A 21,544-nucleotide genomic window follows, 5' to 3' on the forward strand; every position below is an offset into this window, starting at 1 on the left:
AAGATCATCATCCCAGTAATGGCACCACCCACAATGGGCTGGGTCATCCCCTGTCAATCACTAATTAAAAGAATGACCAACAGCCAGATCTTATGAACACATTCTCTCAATTGAGGTTCCCTCCTTTCGGATAACTCTAGCTTTTGAGTTGACACAAAACTATCCAAGCCAAGTATTTTTCTCTGTCTAAGCAGGTTATCAATTGCAAATTGTTTCTTGGTTAATGGTTGGACTTTGTGTCCACTTCCCCTTCACTGTGCAGGGATTTTGTCAGGGTTGAATGTCTAAAAGTCTTGTGAGTACTAAATCTCTGTGAATTCATGTCTGTCAGTCCTGTTCTGTCTAAATGACATTGTTTCCTTAGAATCATCCACTATCTCTGGCTTTTACAGGACAATAGGTCAATAACCCATAGCAGATGTGGGATGTCATTCGGTTTATGGATTTCTTTTACTTTTTGATGAACAAAGCTGTTTTAGTAATGGCTTAGCAGAGTAAAACGAGTCAGGAAACCTTAGCAGAGATATATAGAGACAGTGAGCAGAGTCAAGGAGATGCCAGCCAGCCACAAAGGAAATGTGACATGCAGAAAATGAGGTAATGCCTCATGGCATTACAAAGACTAATAAAAATGGGTTAATTTAAGTTATAGGAGCTAATTAGAAATATGCCTGAACCATCAGCCCAACAGTGCGAGAGTTAATATAACAACTGTGATTATTCAGGTCTAGGTGGTTGGGAAACAAAAGTACAGTTGCCGTCTACAAATGGCACACAAGAATTTCCACATAAAACCTGATGAAGTATTTTTAAAATGATTCTAGACAGACAAAAACTGAGTCAAGTGTGGCTTCTTGGTAGCAGCATCTTCTTGGGTGAGCTCTGTTTGCTAGCAAGCAGAGGCATAGGTATATTGAGAAGTTTCCTGACTAAAACTTAGCAACAAAAGCTCAGAGTTCTCTTAAGAGGCCCTGACACCAAACATTAAATGGTATTATGAGCAACCAGTAGCCTCAGGTTTCTTGGTGGTGGCATGAACCTAGAAACTCTGCAAAGTTATGGCTATAATTGTGGCTCCTGCCAGTACCTCTGCCATGAAGCTAGACTCTCAGGAAGCCAAGGTATGGGAAAAGCCAGTCTACAAAGCCACAGCTTTAATCCTAGTCCATGGATTTAAAAGATTTAAGACTCATGTGTTCAGAAAAAGATAGAGATATACAGTAAAGACAGATTAAGATAGGAACAACAATTTAAAAACCTCTAAATGTTTTACACTGTGTTTAAAAATACACATAGACTTGTGAGAGAAAAGAAAAAGGATATAGAAAGCCGTTAAAAAACAAAATAGGGTAGCCTGGAGTGGTGGTGCACGCCTTTAATACCAACACTTGGGAAACAAAGGCAGGCGGATCTCTGTGAGTTCAAGGCCAGCCTGGTCTACAGAGTGAGATCCAGGGCAGCCAAAGATACACAGAGAAGCCCTGTCTCAAAAAAAATGAGCAAATAAAATAAATGAAATACAGTTTTAAAAAAAGCACATGACGATGGAAAATACATAGAGTGTGGATTATGTATATTATTGTATTTTCTTGGAATATTTTGACTGTGAGTGAGCTAACTACAGAGAGACATTTTATTGTACAGACTGCTAAAGTAAGCCAAAATATATATTTTAAAGGTATCTTTAGTTCAAAATTTAAGTCTAAGGACATGATGCTTTGGAAAAGAGGTTCTGCTTTTGTGTCCACAGAGGATAGAAAGCTGTGAATTTCTAATATGGTTTGATCAAAGAAGATGCCCTGAAGTGATGGCTCAGGTGTCCCAACATCAATGACAGCTTCAGGACTGTTGGCTGAGATGGACCAACTACATAGTATACCCCATGAAAGACCTGGTAAACAGTGCCCCCAGTCAGCAGGAAGTAGTTAGAGAACTATGCTTGAATTCCAAAATATTGTTTATGCTGTTTTCATTTAAAGGGAGTTGGTTATACATAGTTGATGATTAGAGTCAAGGTCTTTCATAATAAAGAATGGGGAATATGATATAGAAATGAATACTTTATATTGGTATAGATTTTTGATTATAATAAAAATTTTAGGTCAATTTTGTTTGATGCATATTTTTAATGCTGTTTAAGGTATGTTTATACAGCTTATTTTAAATATAATATAAATTAAAATGATTGATTAATAGACAAGTCATCTATGATAATCAAACTATAGTCAGGTTAGTTAGGTTTTTTTAGATGTACAGAGATATATTTCAGATGGATAAATATTGTTCAAACCTTTCAAAGACCTACAGAATATATGCATTTAAAATGTTTTAAGAACTTAGACTTTTCTCAACAGTGAGACATGTCTGCTTCTGATAGCATCAATTGCTTCAGAGAGGATGATTGGTATTAAAGAAACTCATTATGGAATTTGCCTTCAATGTAAAAAGGCTAACAATTTGTGCAAGAAACTGCTCTTGCCTGGGATGCTTGATGGCATGCTATATGAACTGGACATGCAGGATCCACAGAAAAGTGACTGCTGAACTTTACATAAGACAGGATGGTCCTTCAGTGTTCCTTTTCCATAGAAGAAACTGCCAGGCATTCTGCAGAACACAGAAGAAAGTAACTGATGAACTTTGCCAGTAAAAGGCAAAACAGATCTTCAAATTTCCTGCTTCACTAAAAAGTCTGCCAGATGTTCTGGACCTGAACATGGATGCCCTGGTGTTACAGAACTTTGGGTGACTGTCCAGGCAGCAAGATGTCTCTGTCATTTCTATAACTTTGGAAGTTGCTTACAATGCACTTCCTGTTTATTTAAGTAATATTATATCCTTCTGGGTCTTTGATGTAGTTGAATACAGAAGGACATTTCATGTCATCTCCCCTTTTCTGTCTAATTAAAAAGAAAAATTTTAACTTTAACAGTAAAATTACATATACAAAACTGTTATTAAGCAAGAATTATAGTTACAATATTTGATCCATTTACATTTTGGAAATTAAGGAAAATATTCTATCATTTATCCTACTTTTGTGAATCTGAAGTTTTATGTCTAATTCATCTTTTATCATAACTAAGTAAAACTATAATTTTAACTATCTAGTATTCAACTACTGCACTTCTGTTTCCCAGGAATCCAGACCCAAGCAATCACACAGAAACTGTATTAGTTATGACACTATTTGACCCATGACTCAAACATATTTCTATCTAGCTCTTACATCTTAAATTAACCCATTTCTATTTGTTTATGTGTTGTCACGTGATCATGGCTTTACCTCATATTCTGTATGTCTTGTTTCCTTCCTCAGTGGCTGGCTGGCGTCTGTTTTAGTCTGTTTATTCTCTCCATATATCTCTGTGTGGACTTCACATATGACTTTGCTCTGCTAAGCCATTAGCCAAAATAGCTTCATTCATCAACCAATAAAAGCAATCCATGTACAAAAAGACATCTCACATCAGCCACATGTTCACATAAGCTCAGGTCAGCTGTCTCTGTGAGTTCCTCAACCATGATCTTGAACCCCCTTGACTTGGATAATCCCTCCTCTTCTTTAGGAAGACTCCCAGAACTCAACCCAGGGTTTGGCTATAGATTTCTGTATCTGCTTCCATCAATTACTGGAAAAAGACTCTGTGAGGACAATTAGGGTAGTCACCAATCTGATTACAGTAGATGATCAGTTCAGTCACCCTCTCCATTACTGCTAGGTGTCATAGATGGAGTCATCCTTGTAGATTCCTCCCTCCAACCCCCATCTGCCTTTTGCACACAGTCTGTCCAACCTGCTCCCTCAAGTTCCCATCTCCCCATCCCCACATGTTCACCCTCAGTTTACCAAGGAAATCTCTTCTGTTTCTCCTTTCCAGATCTCTTTGGGACCTTAATGTTATCTAGCCTCTCTGGAGCTGTTGATTATAAGTTGATATCCTGTACTTTACTTCTACTACCTACTTATGAGTGAGTATACACCATGTTTGTCTTCCAAGATCTGAGTTACCTTAATCAGAATGATTTTTTTCTAGTTTCATCCATTTGTCTGCAAATTTCAAGAGGTCATTATTTTTTACAGCTGAGTATACTCCATTGTGTAAATTATCACATATACCTTACCCATTCTTTGGTTGAGAGGCATCTAGATTGTTTCCAGGTTCTGGCTATTATAAATAATGCTGCTATAAACATAATCGAGCAAATGTCCTTGTAGTATGATTGAGCACCCTTTGGGTATATACCCAAGATTGGTATAGCTGGGTCTTGAGGTACATTGATTGTCATTTTTCTGATAAACTACTATATTGATTTCCAAAATGGCTGTATCACTTTTCACACTCACAAGAAAGGAGTTTTCCTTATTGCACATCCTCTCCGGCATAAGTTGCCACCATTGTTTTTGATCTTATCTATTCTGACACATGTAAGATGGTATCTCAGAGTCATTTTGATGTGCAAACTTCCCTGATGACTAAGAATGTTGAACAATTCATTAAGAGTAATTTGGCCATTTGAGATTTTTCTGTTGAGAATTCTGTTTAGATCTGCATCACATTTTTAATTGGTTTATTTGGCATTTTGATGTCTATTTTTTAGTCCTTCGTATATTTTGGAGATCAGCCCTTTGTCAGATGTAGGATTTCTGAAGGTCTTTTCTCATTCTGTAGGCTGTCATACTGTTTTATTGACAGTGTCCTAAACCTTACAGAAGCTTTTCAGTTTCAGGAGGTCCCATTTATTTGTGTTATAAATCTCAGTGCCCGTGCTATTTGTGTTATAATCAGGAAGTGGTCTCATGAGTCAATGGGTTCAAGACTAATTTCCACTTTCTCTTCTATCCGCTTCAGTGTAACTGGGTTTATGTTGAGGTCTTTGATCCACTAGGACTTGAGCTTTGTGCATGGTGATAGATAAGAATATATTTGCATTCTCTACAAGCTTACATCCAGTTATGCCAGCACCATTTATTGAAGATGCTTTCTTTTTTCCATTATATAATTTGGCCTTCTTTGTCAAAAATCAGGTGTTCATAAGGTGTGTGGATGTATATTAAGGTCTTGATTCAATTCCATTGATTCACATGCCTGTGTTTATGACAAAACAAAGATGTTTTTATAACTATAGCTGTAAAGTAGAACTTGAATGAAGAAACTGTAATGACCCCAAAAGTTCCTTTATTGTACAGGATTGTTTTAGCTATCCAGATTTTTTGTTTTTCATATGAAGCCAAGTATTGTTCTTTTGAGGTTAGTAAAGAATTGTGTTGAGATTTTGATTGGGGTTACATTGAATCTGTAGATTGCTTTTGGTATGAGTGCCATTTTTGCTATATTATTCCTACCCATACAAGAGCATGGGAGATCTTTCAATTTTCTGATATCTTCTTCAATTTCTTTCTTTAAAGACTTAAAGTTCTGGTCATATAGATCTTAAACATCATTGGTTAGAGTTATCCCAAGATATTTTATATTATCTGTGCTATAGTAAAGGGTATTTTTACTCTGATTTCTTTCTCAACCCAATTATCATTTGTATATAAGTGGGCAACTAATTTGTTTAAGTAAATTTTGTATCCTGTCACATTACGTAAGGCGTTTATCAACTGAAGTATCACTAGCAGAATTTTCTTGTCTACAAGTGCCTCTGCCATCTTTATAAAGCTATTTTTAAGTTCTTTTCTTCTGCGTCATCTGAGTTGGAGTTCAGGTCTTGCTGGTGTAGGACCACTGGATTCTTCGTGTCATATGTCTGAAGAGGATGCTAAAAAGAAATCCACACTAGCTCAGAATTAAATATAATAAAGGGTTATTTATTTAGGCATAGGTTCACAGATCACAGTCCTCTGCTCAAAAGGAGAATCCAGTAGCGTGAAGACAGAGGGATCCCACACTTTACATAGGCATTTATAGTATAAAAGGCCATGCGCAAGTGGGCAGGTAACTTAAAGGCTACTGGCTGAAGGCTATTCTACAGCAATTATCCTTTATCTTGTTGAATGAATTCTATTTTTCCTGGTTTTATAAGACAGATCTCTCTGTGCTAACAGTTCTGCCTGCCCTGGAATTCACTCTGTAAACCAGACTGGACTCGAATGTTGAATGTATTCTTACATTGGCACTTAGCCTCTTCTTCAAGCTGGGGTAGGTGGTACTTGTGCCTGTAGAAACTGCTGTACTTTCAATTGGTGTGATGGTTCTTTTGCTTATAGCATCTGCTAGTGTTGCCAGAGAGGGTTGTCTGCAGAGAGGATGCTGGGGTAGGGGTTGATGGGTGACTGCACTGATAGTGCAACCTACCTAAATGTCTTTCAACTGCTGCTCAGCTGCTGGGATCTGTACCAGAGCAATGGAATTCCACCAGGGTTGGGGTAGGCCCAGCTGCCTTGCTGGGGTTGAGGTGGGAGGGGAGAGGCGTGAGATATGTCCTGGACTTTAGGGCCTTGAAATTGGGTTAGGTTAGTTAGGAGACCAGTCACTCATCTGTTCTTCCAACTGATGTAGGTGGTTCTCACAGGAGCTGCTGATGTTGTGGGCCTCGTTGGCCAAGAGGAGGATGATATGGTAGGTGGGAGTGGGTGGCACAATGGGTTCTGTAAGAACAGATGCAAGTGGCAGGAATGGTGGTGCAACCTGGCCGCAGGTCTCTTACCTGCTGGCCTACTGCTGGCATCTGCACCAGAGTATTGGGATTCCCCCAAATCTGGGGGAAGGGCCCAGGTGCCATGCTGAGTCTAGAATGGAAGAGGAAGATTTATATTTCTTAAATTTAGTTTTATCATGAAATGTCTTTCTCTATCTTTTTTTTAATTTTTACTGTATATAATGATCTGGGTGGCATCTATGGTCTCTTAGAGTTTCTAGAACATTCTTCTAGTCCCTTCTGATTTTACAGAATTTATTGAGAGGCCAGGTGTTATTCTAATATGTCTGCTGTCTTCATGCTATTCAGCATTTTCCTCCAGTTTTAATATTATTTTTTCTATATGTTTGTTGTTTTGATTTTGAGGTGATATGGGGAATTTTATTTCCAGTTCAGTCTATTTGGTGTTCTGATATGCTTCTTGCAATTTAATATGAATCTTCTTTACTTTATGAAATTTTTTTCCTATGGTTTGATTGAAAATATTTTCTGGCTCTTGACCTGGGTTTCTTCTTTTTCCTCTATTCCTATTAGTCTTCGATTAGGTATTTTCACAGTATCCCAAATTTCCTGTGTATTTTGAGTCTGACTTTTTCATTTAGTATTTTCTTTGACTGGACTCTCCTTTTTCTTTCTGTCTTATCTTCTAGTTCTGAAATTTTCTCTTCCATTTCTTGTATTTGATAAGTAAACCTTGTCCCTATAGTTCTTGTTTTAGTTCTTAAAATTTTCATTTCACGTTTTACCTCAGCTTAGGTTTTTTTTTATTGATTTCATTTTCATTTCTTTATCGGTTTCCTTAATTTTATTCCACTTTTTACCTTATGTATGTGTCATAAATGGTAATTTTTCCCCTTATTTAGAACATCAAATGTTTATAAATGCTGTATTTACGTCCTTGTCCTATGCTTTAGCTATATTGCATTACTGAGGCCTATGGAATAACAGTTACTTTGTACTAGAGAGTCCATATTGTTATAGATGTTATTTATTATGTATTTACACTGGTGTGTATGCACTTTGACTTGAGATGGTTGTAATTTTAGATGCTGATATCTGGCATTAGCTCTGTTCTGTGTTTTGTGGATCCTGTTTCTTACTCCAGTTCTTAGTAGCTGTGGTGGCTGTGACTGGTCTGGTAGTGAATCCTTCTGAGGTACTGCTCTACACGGCCATTGGAGGTTTCTGCTAGAATGTGATTTTAGGTATTGGAAACAGACAATTAAGAACATGTGTGGCTTAGATGGGGAGTTTGCAAGGCTCCAAAGGTAGGAGGAAATCAGAGTGTGCCTAAAGGCCCTTAGGAATGTGGGCAGACAGGAAATAGAGGCCTCAACAGGTAGTCTGGTACAGGGGTGGGGAATAGAAGGTGAGATTGGAATTGAAAGAAATGGGGTAGAATGAAGATGCCCACCTGATCCCCTGGCCTGTGTGGCTGATGGATTTCTAGGAAATGTTTTTGGAGCTGGAAGCTGAGACAAAGGGATGTAGTCCTGAGGAAGGCTGTAAGACATCTACCTGTTCCACTGGAAGTAGGAACAGAGAGTCTATTCCTTAATTTCTCACCTTTTATGCAAATCTCATTATTGGCATTCAATGGCACAATATTGGAAATAAAATCATTTTACATAAAAGAAACCCGTGATGGTGAAATGCAGTGACATTATTTTTTTAAGCACTCAAAAAGAGTCTTATTGAGTAAAGAAAAACTTTTTTTAATCCAAAAACTGTAGGAAGCATTGAAGTTTACCCAACATGTTGTGAGACATTAGTATAGTTTTCCTCTATTTAGAATAACTAAAGCTTATTTTAAAAAATCTAAGGACTGTATTACCTAAACATCAAATTAAAATAAATAGTTCATGATGAAAAAGTCACAGTGTTTCATTTTCCCAAACAGTCTTTCTATTACTGGAAAGTCATACTTTTTGATAGTATCATCTATTTTTATCTAATTTTAACTTAAATTGTGTTTATTTTATGAGCATTTCCTTTTAGTATGCAGTTCAAACTTGGTAGTAGATATGATAAATATACCTTTCATTAAAAATATTTATTAAAATTTGCAAAGTAAATAGAATCATTAAACAAAATGCATTAAACAAAAATTATTGACAATGCACCATCCAGAAAACATAAAATACTGATATATTAAGAAATGATGTTGAATTTGTAAATTTTATACTCATTTGTAGAAGCACATTAATTCGCCTCAAATAAGACACATGGAATCAATCTTACATTCTTCTGACTTTGTTTTACATTTTGCAGTGATTTGTTGATGCAGCTTCATGGACTCTGAGAACACAACAACCTTTAATGCTGTGGAGGACTTCAGAACCTGAGAGGGCCAAGAGCATTTTGAGTCCCAGCTATCTCATGCTTCACATCAATGCTTATCAGGCTTTAATTCATGTCAATGCTTATCCATGAACTTTAATTCTCTCACTTTAACACTGTTTTGATAACGCACATTATAACTTGATTTGGAAAAACATAATGTATATCACAAGTAAACCCAGCAGTAGGTACCTTACGTGTTATCTGAGGTGATAATGCCAATCTTCTGTAGGTATTGTCATAAATTGAATTGATTTAGTTAAACATTTTTAAAATTTGATAATAATATAAATCCAACAATTTGCACTTCCCTTTCTTCCTACTTCACATGTATTCATTTATTCTCTTTCAAATTCAGTGCCTTTGTCTTTAATTGTTGATATTTCTCCTGCTCTTAAATTTTTTTCTTTCCTAAGGATGAGGCCTACTGCACTTTCCCATTCCAAATTAGCATGACTATTCATTTCTCCCTTGTTGAGGTCCTATTCAGGCAGCCTGGTTGAGAAGTGTGGTTCTCTGACACTGCTAAAACAGACTGACCCCCTTATATTGGTTTATGTGCACAGATTTTAGGTGTTGATTACATTCGCGTTGTATGGTCTTGTTCAATAAAGTGCACCATTCATCCCTAGAATAGTTTTATCTCTCCAACATCAAAGTTTTGTGCACTGTAAAAACTAAACATTAACCATATATGCAAACTCAATAACCACCAATTTATCAGGTAATTTTGTGAAATATCAGTTAGTAATAATGTGTGAGACATTGACTGGGATTTATATGTATAGTCTATACACATACACACATACACACACAAACACACACACATACAAACTTATAAAGAATTTCAATGATTAGAATACTCTTCTAAGAATCTTTCTTAATGCAGTTTTAATGTCCTTGTTCCTCAGGCTGTAGATAAAGGGATTCAACATAGGTGTGACCACAGTGTACATTATTGAGACTACTGCATTACTTCTTGGAGAATGTGACAGAAAGGAGCTGAGGTACAATCCTACTCCTGTTCCATAAAACAGGCAAACAATTGACAAATGAGATCCACAGGTAGAGAAGACTTTGTGCTTTCCACTTGATGATGATGTTTGTATGATAGAGAAACCTATTTTAAAGTAAGAGAAAATGATTCCTGAAATAGGAAGTAACCCAAAGAGAGCACCTACACAGTATCTGACTATGTTATTGGTGATAGTATCAAAGTGGGCAAGTTTAAGTACTTCAGAAGGGCCACAGAAGAAGTTGGAGATTTCAATAAAATCCTCACATCTGGAAATCTTTATTACTGCTACATAGTGGAACAGTAGTTCTGCAAGGCTAACGAGAAAAGACCCTAGAAGTAAGACACCACAGCGATTGGGATTCATGATGACCTGGTAATACAGAGGGTGGCAGATGGCCACAAACCGGTCATATGCCATCACAGCCAGAATCATGCTATCCATACATCCAAAAATTATAAAGAGTGACATTTGTATAATGCAGCCCACATAGGAGATGACTCGGCAGTGAGTTTGGATGTTCACAATCAGCCTTGGAACAGTAGTGGAGACGAAACCAATATCAACTATGGACAGGTTGGAGAGGAAGAAGTACATGGGTGTGTGGAGATGGGAGTCAGAGCTTACTGTCAGGATGATGAGCAGGTTTCCACACAGGGCCAAGATGTACATGGACAAGAAGAGGCCAAAGAGAAGCGTTTGGAGGTCTGGATCCTCTGAGAGTTGGATGAAATGGAATTCTGGTACAGATGTTGAGTTTCGCATGTTTTTATTTCTAGAACATCTTTAGGAAAAAGCAAAAAAAAATGTAAGCATTGGTAACAGCATGTTACAATTTGTGTCAAGTAGTACACATTGACTACTTTCTCAAGCCTGTTGTGACTTCTTTAATAATTTACTCAGTTGGAGCACATGCCATACTCTAAGTAGTGTTTTGTTCTTAACTCATGTGTTATCTCTTATAAGAGTCAAATTGCATACAGTAATCTAGATTATGTGAGGCCAGAATTACTGTAAACAGCTGGCCTGGGTCACAGTAAAATAAAACAAACACCTTTTAAGAAAAAATGGTTATTTTGTAGAAGCCTCACTTTAGGAAAATTGTCAATCAAATAGAATTGAAACCTTGAAGAACTTAAACATACTTCTTTTTACTGCAGTAACATAGAACAAATTTATTTTTCTTAGAATATACTTAACAGTGTAAAGTTCTAGTCTCTAAATAAAAATATTTGATTCCTACCCAGAAAAACACTTTCAGGTTTTAGTGTCTTCTATAGGTTTCTTTTTTAAACTTAAACAAAATCTCTAATTTTTTGGTTTGTGAGTTAAGTCTTTGTTAAAAACTTTTTTAGATTTTTTTAAACTAATTAATGTAAGTATTCCTTATTTATCTTAGTATATTTCAATTTTTGGAACTATGTCTTAGTCAGATGCACATTATCACATATTATCTCTGTCTACAACTGCTAATATGTCCAGTGGAGGCCTGGCTCATAAACATCAATGTTCTTACTTTAGCTACAGAGAAAATTTCAGGTTCACTTTTTGATCAGAGCACACTGAATTGCTTCAAAATATAAAAGGCTTAAAATACATAAAATTTTAGTGATGCAAAATCATGGGCAATACCCTAATGGCTAAAATAGATACCACTATCACAAGATTTTATACTTCATAAGCCAGTTTAACAAGGATATGTACATGGGAAATATTAGATTATACTTACTTAAAACTGGGTTATAAGCCACTGTCTTGGAAGATTTTCTGACATTTAGTGAGACCTTAATTAATACTGTCTATGTAATAATACTTTTAACAAGAAATTCACCATTATGAAATTATAAACGTTTTATATTATGTATGTTAAATGTGATATTTGCAGAAATCAGAATTATGAGGGATGAACTTTGAGTTCTTAATGGTTCTGCATGATTTCATTGTCTAAATCATCTATCTCAATGGCAGACATGAACTCAGGAGACAGATTCTTCCAAAGATATTCCTATGTATCTACTGACGTATAAAAAGAGCCATTTTAAATTAACTTGAAATATATTTGATGTTCATCTGGTAGCATGCAACACAACACATGCTGTACCTAAAATGTATATGCTTACGTTGAAATATGGTTCTACATCTGTTTGTGAAGTTTCCATATCTATTTCATAGGTAGTAGCTAAATTACCTTGTGGACAGACATGCCATAGTTTTTAAGTGCCAAATTTATGTACAAAAATTATAAACTGAGAATAATAAATTGACATTTAAAAGGACCTATAAATTGCTTAGAAAATCTTAAATCACATAAAGCAGAATTTAGCTAAAGGAGTGTTCCCAGTTGTTTTATCAGGGGAACTACAAGTTGGCCAGTCAGACAGCATAATCTTGATTAACAGCTACCTGATCAAAGCCCTATGTGGGCTGCATTATACAAATGTCACTCCTTATAATTTTTGGATGTATGGATAGCATGATTCTGGCTGTGATGGCATATGACCGGTTTGTGGCCATCTGCCACCCTCTGTATTACCAGGTCATCATGAATCCCAGTCGCTGTGGTGTCTTACTTCACAGCATGTATTTTTTAAGCTCTCATATTTCAAACTAAAAATTATGTAGGGACTTGACCTCATTTCCTCATTAAAGGCGTAGTGGCTAAGCCTCAGGATGATGAAGGATGCTCACAGCAAGAAAAATATCCAGAAAAATAGAACACAAACTTTATAGGTCTGAAACCCCAGCACTTCAGAGGGTGAGGCCAAATATGGACCAAGGGAAGTAGGAAAGCCTGAGCTGAATTATTGTTTTAATGGTTTGGGACTGTTCCAAATGCAACTTAAACTACCTGCAGTTCACACAACAGAAGTGAACATTTCACTATAAAAGATCTGCAAATCATGAAAGAAGACATGGGCCTTTAATTTTAAAATTAAGCATTACTGAATTATTTTTCACTGAAAAGATCATTTTCTGTTTTAATCAGGCAAAGTAACTAACAGAAGACTTCACTCATTTCTACCTGATCACCTAGTAGATGTTTCACAGGAGTACTGGCATTGTGTTTCACCTTCTATAAAATGGTTATGCAGATGTTTATAATTTGGAATTTGAAAGAATTGTTCATAGGAAGTAAGATACATAAAATATAGAGATCGGATCTTCCAACCAGGAAAGGCCTTCACAGTCACACACATAATTGCTTAGTTCAAAAGTATAGCTACTGAATCGCCCTCATCAGCATATCCACAGTACTTTAGGTTGTATGAAACAACTTAGTTCAGCATATTTCATGCTCTTATTGGTTGTAGAAGTATGGGGAAGAGACACTGGGGATAGTTCAATAATAATTGAAGAATTGCCATCACAACTAAGAACATAAAATTTCCAGGAGAGAAGCTCAAAATTTGTATTACATTTATTATACCATCATATCTTGGTTCATATTAACTCCTTGTAATTTCTTCTTCATCCTCAATTCCCTCAGAACTTACATGTCTACACTGTGGGTCTGTGTGGACATGATGAAGGACTGTCCCCTTGCTTGTTGGCTGTCAATGCTCAAACTCACTCTTGAATCCTGAAGTGAATATAAGACCTTCCTGATGTAGAACACTCTAAGAAGAGCAAGCAGAGCTAGGTATTCCTAGTTTACAGTGATCAAGCTGATGACCAGGAGGGACAGGCTAACTAATTATTTTTATATAATCTTAGAAACTCAATGCACAGAGCTGGTGATTACTCACACTGGTCCATAATATTGCATTCTCTAAGGAATTCCTGGTGTTAATGGAGAAGACAGAAGAGATGATGAATGTTCTCAAGAGGTTAACTATGCGGTTTTTGTTGACACCCTACAATTTTCATTTCCAGTTTTATTTCATTTTCTGGTGGTAATTATTTTTTGTTATTATTAAATACTATTGAATGCTGTCTTCTATGTCTGCAGGAAACTGTTTCTTTCCTCTGTGGCAGTCCAAAGGTCAGAAATTCATCATGTCTTTTCTTGAGATTCATGCCAGAGAGATCTTTGACTCTTCAGGGAATGCTAGTGTTGAAGTTGATCTCTGCCTCTCTCATGGTCTTTTCTAGCTGCTGTGCCCAGCAGTGTCTCCACTGACATCTACAAGGCCCTAGAACTCTGTGACAATGATAAGAAATGCTACTAGGAAAGAGGTCCCAAAGGCTGTTGAGCACATCAATAGAACTATTGCACCTGCTCTACGTAGTAAGAAATTGAATGTTGGGAAGCAAGAAAAGACAGACAGACTGAAAATCAAGATGGATAACACTGAAAATGCATCTAAATTTGGTTCAAATGTCACACTAGAAGTGTCCCTACTGTCTGAGAAGTTGGGGTCATGGAAACAGGGTGTCTCTGCACCCTCCCAACTCTGACTTCGCTGGCAACCCTGAAGTCATTCTGTGAATCCCAGCTTTCAGTGTGATAAATGGTGGTTCTCATGCTGGCAACAAGCTGGCCTTGCAAGAGTTCATAATCCTGTTTGTGAGTGCCTACACTTTCTGATAAGCCATGTACATTGCAGCAGGGATTTACCACAACCTGAAGAATATCATCAGGAAGAAATGCAGGAAGGATGCTACCAGTGTGGGTGTTGAGAAAAGGTTTATGCTTAACACTCTAAAGAATAAAGAAGCTCCAGAGCTACTGAAGTATGCAATTCAAAAGACTGACTACACTGACCAGGGTGCCATTGGCATGGACATGAATGCCTCTGATTTCTTCAGGTCTGGCAAGTATGACCTAGACTTCAAGTCTCCTATGACTCCAACAGTGCGTCATGCCCAACCATATTGCTGAGCTGTATAATTACTTCATTCAGAGTATCCAGTGGTGTCCATTGAAGAACCCTTTGACCAGGATGACTAGGAAGTTCTGCAGAAGTACACAGCTAGGGTAGGCATCCAGGTGATTAGGGGTGATCTCATGGTAACCAACCCTAAATGGATTGCAAAGGTTGTGGCAGAGAGGTAATACAGCTACTTCCTGCTCAAAGTGAACCATAAAAGGAGTGCAAGCTGTCCCAGTCCAATGGTTGAGGTGTCATGAAATCCCATTACTCTGGGTACATTGAGGATACTTTCATTGCTGACCTGGTGGTGGGGTTCTGCACTGAGATGATCAAGACTGGCACCTCCTGCTAATCCAAGCACCTGGGCAAGTACAACCAGGTCCTTAGAATCTAGGAAGAGCTGGGCAGGATATCTAGTTTGCTGGAAAATCCTTCAAGAAACTCTTGGCCACATAAAGTGCGGGTGGAGATCTTTGGAGCCACCAGCTATTTAGATCTGTCCCTTATATCATGGAGACAATGCTTGGCTGGTCCTATGCTTGCCCATCCCTTGAAACAACTTCATTAGATGTTCAAAGCCACATATGACCACCAAAAGTCTTGCTGGAAACCACATCATTGTAATCATGTCATTGGTCCAAATCACTGTATCTCTCATTTTATATACCAACCACTGTTTGGAGCCCTCATAACTCCAGTGTAACCTACTGAATGGTCAGAATCCAGAGACCTTTTTCAGTGGTTCTACATACAAATAAAAACTTCTCTAACCCCAAAATAAATTAATCAATTAATGAATAAATTTTAATTTTTTTAATTTATTAGATTTTAAAAAAATACCTGCCCAAATTCCCAATCATTCCCCTCCTCCCTTTCCCTCCACACAACCTTCTACCACACCCACATCTTATCCTAAGAGAGAATAAAATACTTTGCTTTGTAGAAGATTCAAGGCCCTCCCTACTACATCTAGGCTGAAAACGGTACATTCAAAGAGAATAGGATCCCAAAAAGCCAGTAAATTCAGTATAGATGAATCCAAGTGCCATTGCCAATGACCCCTCATTCTGCCCCAACCATGCAACTGTCAGTCACATTCAGAAGAACAAGTTTAGTCCTATGCTGAGTCCTTCCCAGTCCAGCTGGAGTTGGTGAGCTCGCATTAGCACAGGTAAGCTGTTTCATTGTATGAACCCTTCATGGTCTTAACTTCTTTGCTCATATTCTCATTCCTTCCACTCTTCAACTGGACCTTGGGGGCTCAGTCCAGTGCTCCAATATGGGTCTCTGCCTCTGTTTCCACCTGTTGTTGGACAAAGGTTATATGGTGATATTTAAGATAATCATCAGTCTAACTACAGGACAAGTAAAGATCAGGCACCCTCTCTCCACTATTGCTTAGGGTTTTGGGTGAGGTCATCCTTGTGGATTCCTGGGAATTTCTCTAGATCCAGGTTTCTACTAACCCTATAATGACTCCCTCAATCAAGATATCTCTTTCCTTGCTCTCATCTCTGTCCTTCTTCTATCTCTACCATCCCATTCCCTCAAGTTCTCCTCTACCCTCCCGTCTCCCATTCTCGTCTTCTCCTACCCTCCCCTATACCTCCACCCCATTCTCCCAACACTGTCAGTCAATCCTGTCCATTTCCAGTTTCCAGGTGGGTCTATATATATTTTTCTTGGGTTCACCTTATTATTTAGCTTCTCTAGGATCATGAACTATAGGCTCAACATTTTTTGTTTATAACCAGTATCCACTTATGAGTGAGTACATACCATACTCTTTTTGGGTCTGGGTTACCTCACTCAGGATAGTGTTTTTTCTAATCCCATGCAAAATTCAAGATGTCATTGTTTTATACTGCTGAGTAGTACATTTTCTTTATCCATTCTTCAGTTGAGGGGCATCTAGGTTGTTTCCAGGTTCTGGCTATTACAAATAATGCTGCTATAAACATAGTTGAACAAATACTTTTGTAGTACGATTGAGCATCTTTTGGGTATATTCCCAAGAATGGTATTGTTGTATCCTGAGGTAAGTTGATTCCTAATTTTCTGAGAAACCTCCACACTGATTTCCAAAGTGGTTGTACAAGTTTGCATTCCCACCAGCAATGAATGGGTACTCTAGCATAAGCTATCATTATTAGTGTTTTTTATTTTAGCCATTCTGTCAGGTGAACACAATCAATAAGACAAAAAGGCAGACTACTGAATGTGGAACGATCTTCATCTACCCCACATCAGAAAAAGGACTGAGCTCCAAAGTATATAAATAGCTCAAGAAATTAGACGTTAAAATTCTAAATAACTCAATTAAAAAATGAGGTACTGAACTAAACAGAGAATTCTTAACAGAAGAATCTCAAATGGCCAAAAGACACTTAAGGAAATGTTCAACTTCCTTGGTGAAATGTTTGAGTTTCACTCCATTTAATTTGATATTAGCTGTTGTTTTACTGTATATTGCTTTTATTATATTTAGATATGATCCTTGTATCCCTACCCTCTCTAAGACCTTTATCATAAAGTGGTGTTGAATTTTGTCAAATGCTTTTTTAGCATCTAATGAAATGATCATATGGTTTTTTTCTTTGAGTTTATTTATATGATGGATTACATTGATAGATTTTTTTGTATGTCGAACCAGCCTTGCATGTCTGGGATGAAGCCTACTTGATCGTAATGGATTATTTTTTGATTATTTTTAGATTTTTTATTTATTATTATTATATATTTTATATTTATTTTTATAATATTTTTTATTATTTTTTGATTATTTTTTTGGATTCGGTTTGCCAGTATTTTATTGAGAATTTTTGCATCAATGTTCATGAGTGAGATTAGTCTGTAATTCTCTATCTTGGTTGAGTCTTTGTATGGTTTTGGTAACAGGGTAACTGTAGCTTCATAAAAAGAGTTTGGCAGTGATTCTTCTGTTTCTATTATGTGAAACACCGTAAGGAGTATAGGTATCAACTCTTCTTGAAATTTCTGGTAAAATTCTGCATTAAAACCATCTGGTCCTGGGCTTTTTTTTTGGTTGGAAGGGTTGTGATGACAGGTTCTATTTTCTCACGACTTATAGGTCTATTTAAATTATTCACCAGGTCTTAATTTAATTTTGGTATATTGTATTTATCTAAAAACAAGTCCATTTCTTTTACATTTTCCAATGCTGTGGCATGTAGGCCTTTGTAGTAAGACCTAATGATTCTCTGAATTTCCTCAGTGCCTGTTGTTATATCCCCTTTTTCATTTCTGATCTTGTTAATTTGTGCTTTCTCTCTCCGCCACGTGATTAGTTTGGATAGGGGCTTGTCAATTTGTTGATTTTCTCCAAGAACCAACTCTTTGTTTCATTGATTCTTAGGATTGTTTTCTGTGTTTCTATTTTGTTGATTTCACCCCTCAGTTTGATAATTTCCAGTCTTCTACTTCTCCTGGGTGAGTCTGCTTCTTTTTTTTTCTAGAGCTTTCAGCTGTGCTGTTAAGTCTCTAATGTGAGATTTCTCCATTTTTTTAATGTGGGCACTTAGTGCTATGAACTTTCCTCTTAGCACTGCTTTCATAGTGTCCCATAAGTTTGGGTATGTTGTGTCTTTATTTTTGTTGAATTCAAGGAAGACTTTAATTTCTCTCTTTATTTCTTCCTTGACTCAGGGGTGGTTCAGTAGCTGACTGTTTGGTTTCCATGCGTTTGTAGGACTTCTGGGGGTAGAATTATTGTTAAATTCTAACTTTATTCCATGGTGATCTGATAAGACAGAGGTGGTTACTAAAATTTTTTTGTATCTGTGGATGTTTTCTTTGTTACTGAGTATGTTATCAATTTTAGTTGATAACATTTTCCATGAGATGCTGAGAAGAAGGTATATTCTTTCCTATTTGGGTGGAATGTTCTATAAATGTCTGCTAAGTCCATTTGATTTATTACCTCCATTATTTCTCTTATTTCTCTGTTAGGTTTCTGTCTGATTGACCTGTCCATTGGTGAGAGAGAAGTGCTGAAGTCTCCTACTATTAGTGTATGGGGTTTGATGTATGCTTTGAGTTCTAGTAATGTTTCTTTTACATATGTGGGTGCTTTTATATTGGGGTGTAGATATTCAGGATTGAAACCTCATCCTGAAGAATTGTTCCTGTTATGAGTATAAAGTGTTCATCTCCATCTCTTCTGATTTATTTTAGTTTGAAGTCAATTTTGTTAGATATTGGTATAGTCACACCCACTTGTTTCTTAGGTCTGCTTGATTGAAAAACCTTTTCCCAACCCTTTACTCTGAGTAAATGTCTTTCTTTGTGGTGGAGGTGTGTTTCTTGTAAGCAGCAGAATGTTGGGCCCTACTTTCGCATCTATTCTCTTAACCTGTGCCTTTTTATAGGTGAATTGAGAACATTGATATTAAGTGACATCAATGACCAGTGGTTGTTAACTTGGTTATTTTGGGGGGAGAGGGGGGTGGTAGAGTTTGTGTATTTCCCTTCTTTGGGATGTGCTTGTGGAGGGTTGCTAGATGTCTAAGTTATTGTGGATGTTGTTGGGTTCTTTGGGTTGTGATTTTCCGTCTATTGCTTTCTGTAAGGCTGGATTTGTGGCTACGTATTGTTTAAATTTGTTTTTATCCTGGAATACCTTGTTTTCTCCATTGATGGTGAAAGAAAACTTGGCTGGGTATAGTAGTCTGGGCTTGCATCCATGGTCTCTTAGTTTCTGCAGCACATCTATCCAAGACCTTCTGACTTTCATAGTTTCCATAGAGATGTCAGGTGTAATTCTGATAGGTTTACCTTTATATGTTACTTGACCTCTTTCCTTTGTCACTCTTAATATTCTTTCTTTATTCTGTATGTTTTGTGTTTTGATTATTATATGGCAAGGGGATTTTTTTTTGATCCAGTCTATTCGGTGTTCTGTAAGCTTCTTGTACCTTCATAGGAATATCCTTCTTTAGGTTGGGAAAGTTTTCTTCTATAATTTTCTTGAATATATTTTCTGTTCCTTTGAGCTGTAATTCTTCTCCTTCTTCTACATCTACTATTCTTAGGTATGGTCTTTTCATGGTGTCCCAGATTTCCTGGATGTTTTGTGTTAAGAATTTGTTGGATTTGCTGTTTTCTTTGATCAATGAGTTTATTTCCTCTATAGTATCTTCAGTGTCTGAGATTCTTTCTTCTATCTCTTGTATTCTGTTGGTTATACTTGCTTCTGTAGTCCCTGTTCGTTTACCCAGATTTTCCATATCCAGTCATCCCTCAGTTTGTATTTTCTTCATTGCCTCCATTTCAGTTTTCAAGTCTTGAACTGTTTGCATTATCTGTTTGGTTGCTTTTTCTTGGTTTCCTAGGGTATCTTTGAGGGATTTATTGATTTCTTCATACTTTTTGTTATTCTTCTCATCCATTTCTTTAAGGGAGTTTTTCACTTCCTGTTTAAGGGACTCTATCACTTTCATAAAGTTACGTTTAAAGTCGATTTCTTCTGCGTCTTCTGGATTAGGGTATTCAAGTGTTCCTGTTGTATGTTTGCTGGATTCTAGTGTTGTTATGTTGTTTTTCAGATTGCCGGAGGAATTCTTGTATTGGTGCCTGCCCATCTCTTCCTTCAAATGCCCTCTAGAAGGACAGATCTTCTGGTACAGGATCCTGGCCACTCGCTGACCAGGTACCTCACAGACAAAAGGGCACACTTGCTGGTTGCAGGCTCAGTGGGACAAAGAAAGTCCTGCAGCAGTTGCCCTCACCACTTTGATCTCAGACCCTCAGCTCCAAAGCAGGCTGAGTTGGGGAATCCTATGACCCCACAGGTGGAGAGGGATGCTTGTGGGGGTAGCTGGGATGGGATAAGAAGAGTAATGCAGCAGCCAGGGGGAAGCCCCCGCTGAATGGCCAGAAAGTTTAGGGGAATGGGGGTGCCTGAGCTCCCCTTTTTGGGGCGTCAGGCCGGCGGCTGGTCGGGCACTCACTCACCCCTCTGGAAGGACAGATCTTCTGGTACAGGATCCAGGCCACTTGCTGGCCAGGGACCTCACAGACAAAAGGGCACACTTGCTGGTTGCAGGCTCAGTGGGACAAAGAAAGTCCTGCAGCAGTTGTCCTCACCACTTTGTCCCCAGACCCTCAGCCCCGAAGCAGGCTGAGTTTGGGAATACTATGACCCCACAGATGGAAAGGGATGCTTGAGGGGCAAGCTGAGCTCCCTTTCCGGGGCATTCAGCTGTCAGCCGGTCGGGCACACATTCACCCCTCCAGAAGGACAGATCTTCTGGTAGAAAAAAAGAGTTTCTAGGCTAGAGAAGAAGAAACTAGGGGGAGTGATAATTAGAACAGGAGAATTAGAATAGATGCAGAACAATAAAAAGATGGGACTGGACCTGCACACATGTGAGTCTTTTCCCTCAGATTAAGAACTATCCTAAATTCCCTTCACTATGATGTAGCTTCTGACCTGAATTCTGGAAGACCGTCTGGTAGAGCAGACCTCCCAAACTATTAATAGAATTACTCATCTTGGTTAGGGATTTTTACTGCTATGAGGAAATACTATAAGCATGGCAACTTTTATAAAGAAAACATTTAATTGGGTTAACTGGCTTACAACTTCAGACTGTCCATTATCATCGTGACAGGGAGTATGGTGGTGTGCAGGTGGATGTGGTGCTGAAGCTGAGAGTGCTACATCTTACAACAATAGGAAGTGAACAGGCTGCCACATTGAGGGAAGCT

At 37.6% G+C, this 21,544-nt stretch overlaps 1 protein-coding gene and 1 pseudogene across 1 annotated transcript; one reads left to right on the forward strand and one right to left on the reverse strand.

Moving 5' to 3' along the window:
• Positions 1–9,839: 9,839 nt before the first annotated feature.
• Positions 9,840–10,781, reverse strand: LOC146892210 (olfactory receptor 7E178-like). The gene has a single exon (XM_085698089.2). It carries the CDS (start codon positions 10,764–10,766, stop codon positions 9,840–9,842), a length of 927 nt encoding a protein of 308 aa, XP_085554215.2. The 5' UTR covers positions 10,767–10,781.
• Positions 10,782–13,997: 3,216 nt separating this feature from the next.
• LOC125401342 (alpha-enolase pseudogene) lies at positions 13,998–15,271 on the forward strand (annotated as a pseudogene).
• Positions 15,272–21,544: the final 6,273 nt, after the last annotated feature.

This window comes from Myodes glareolus, chromosome 12 (genome assembly GCF_982192425.1).
Source record: "Myodes glareolus chromosome 12, mMyoGla1.1, whole genome shotgun sequence".
Classification (NCBI taxonomy): Eukaryota; Metazoa; Chordata; class Mammalia; order Rodentia; family Cricetidae; genus Myodes; species Myodes glareolus.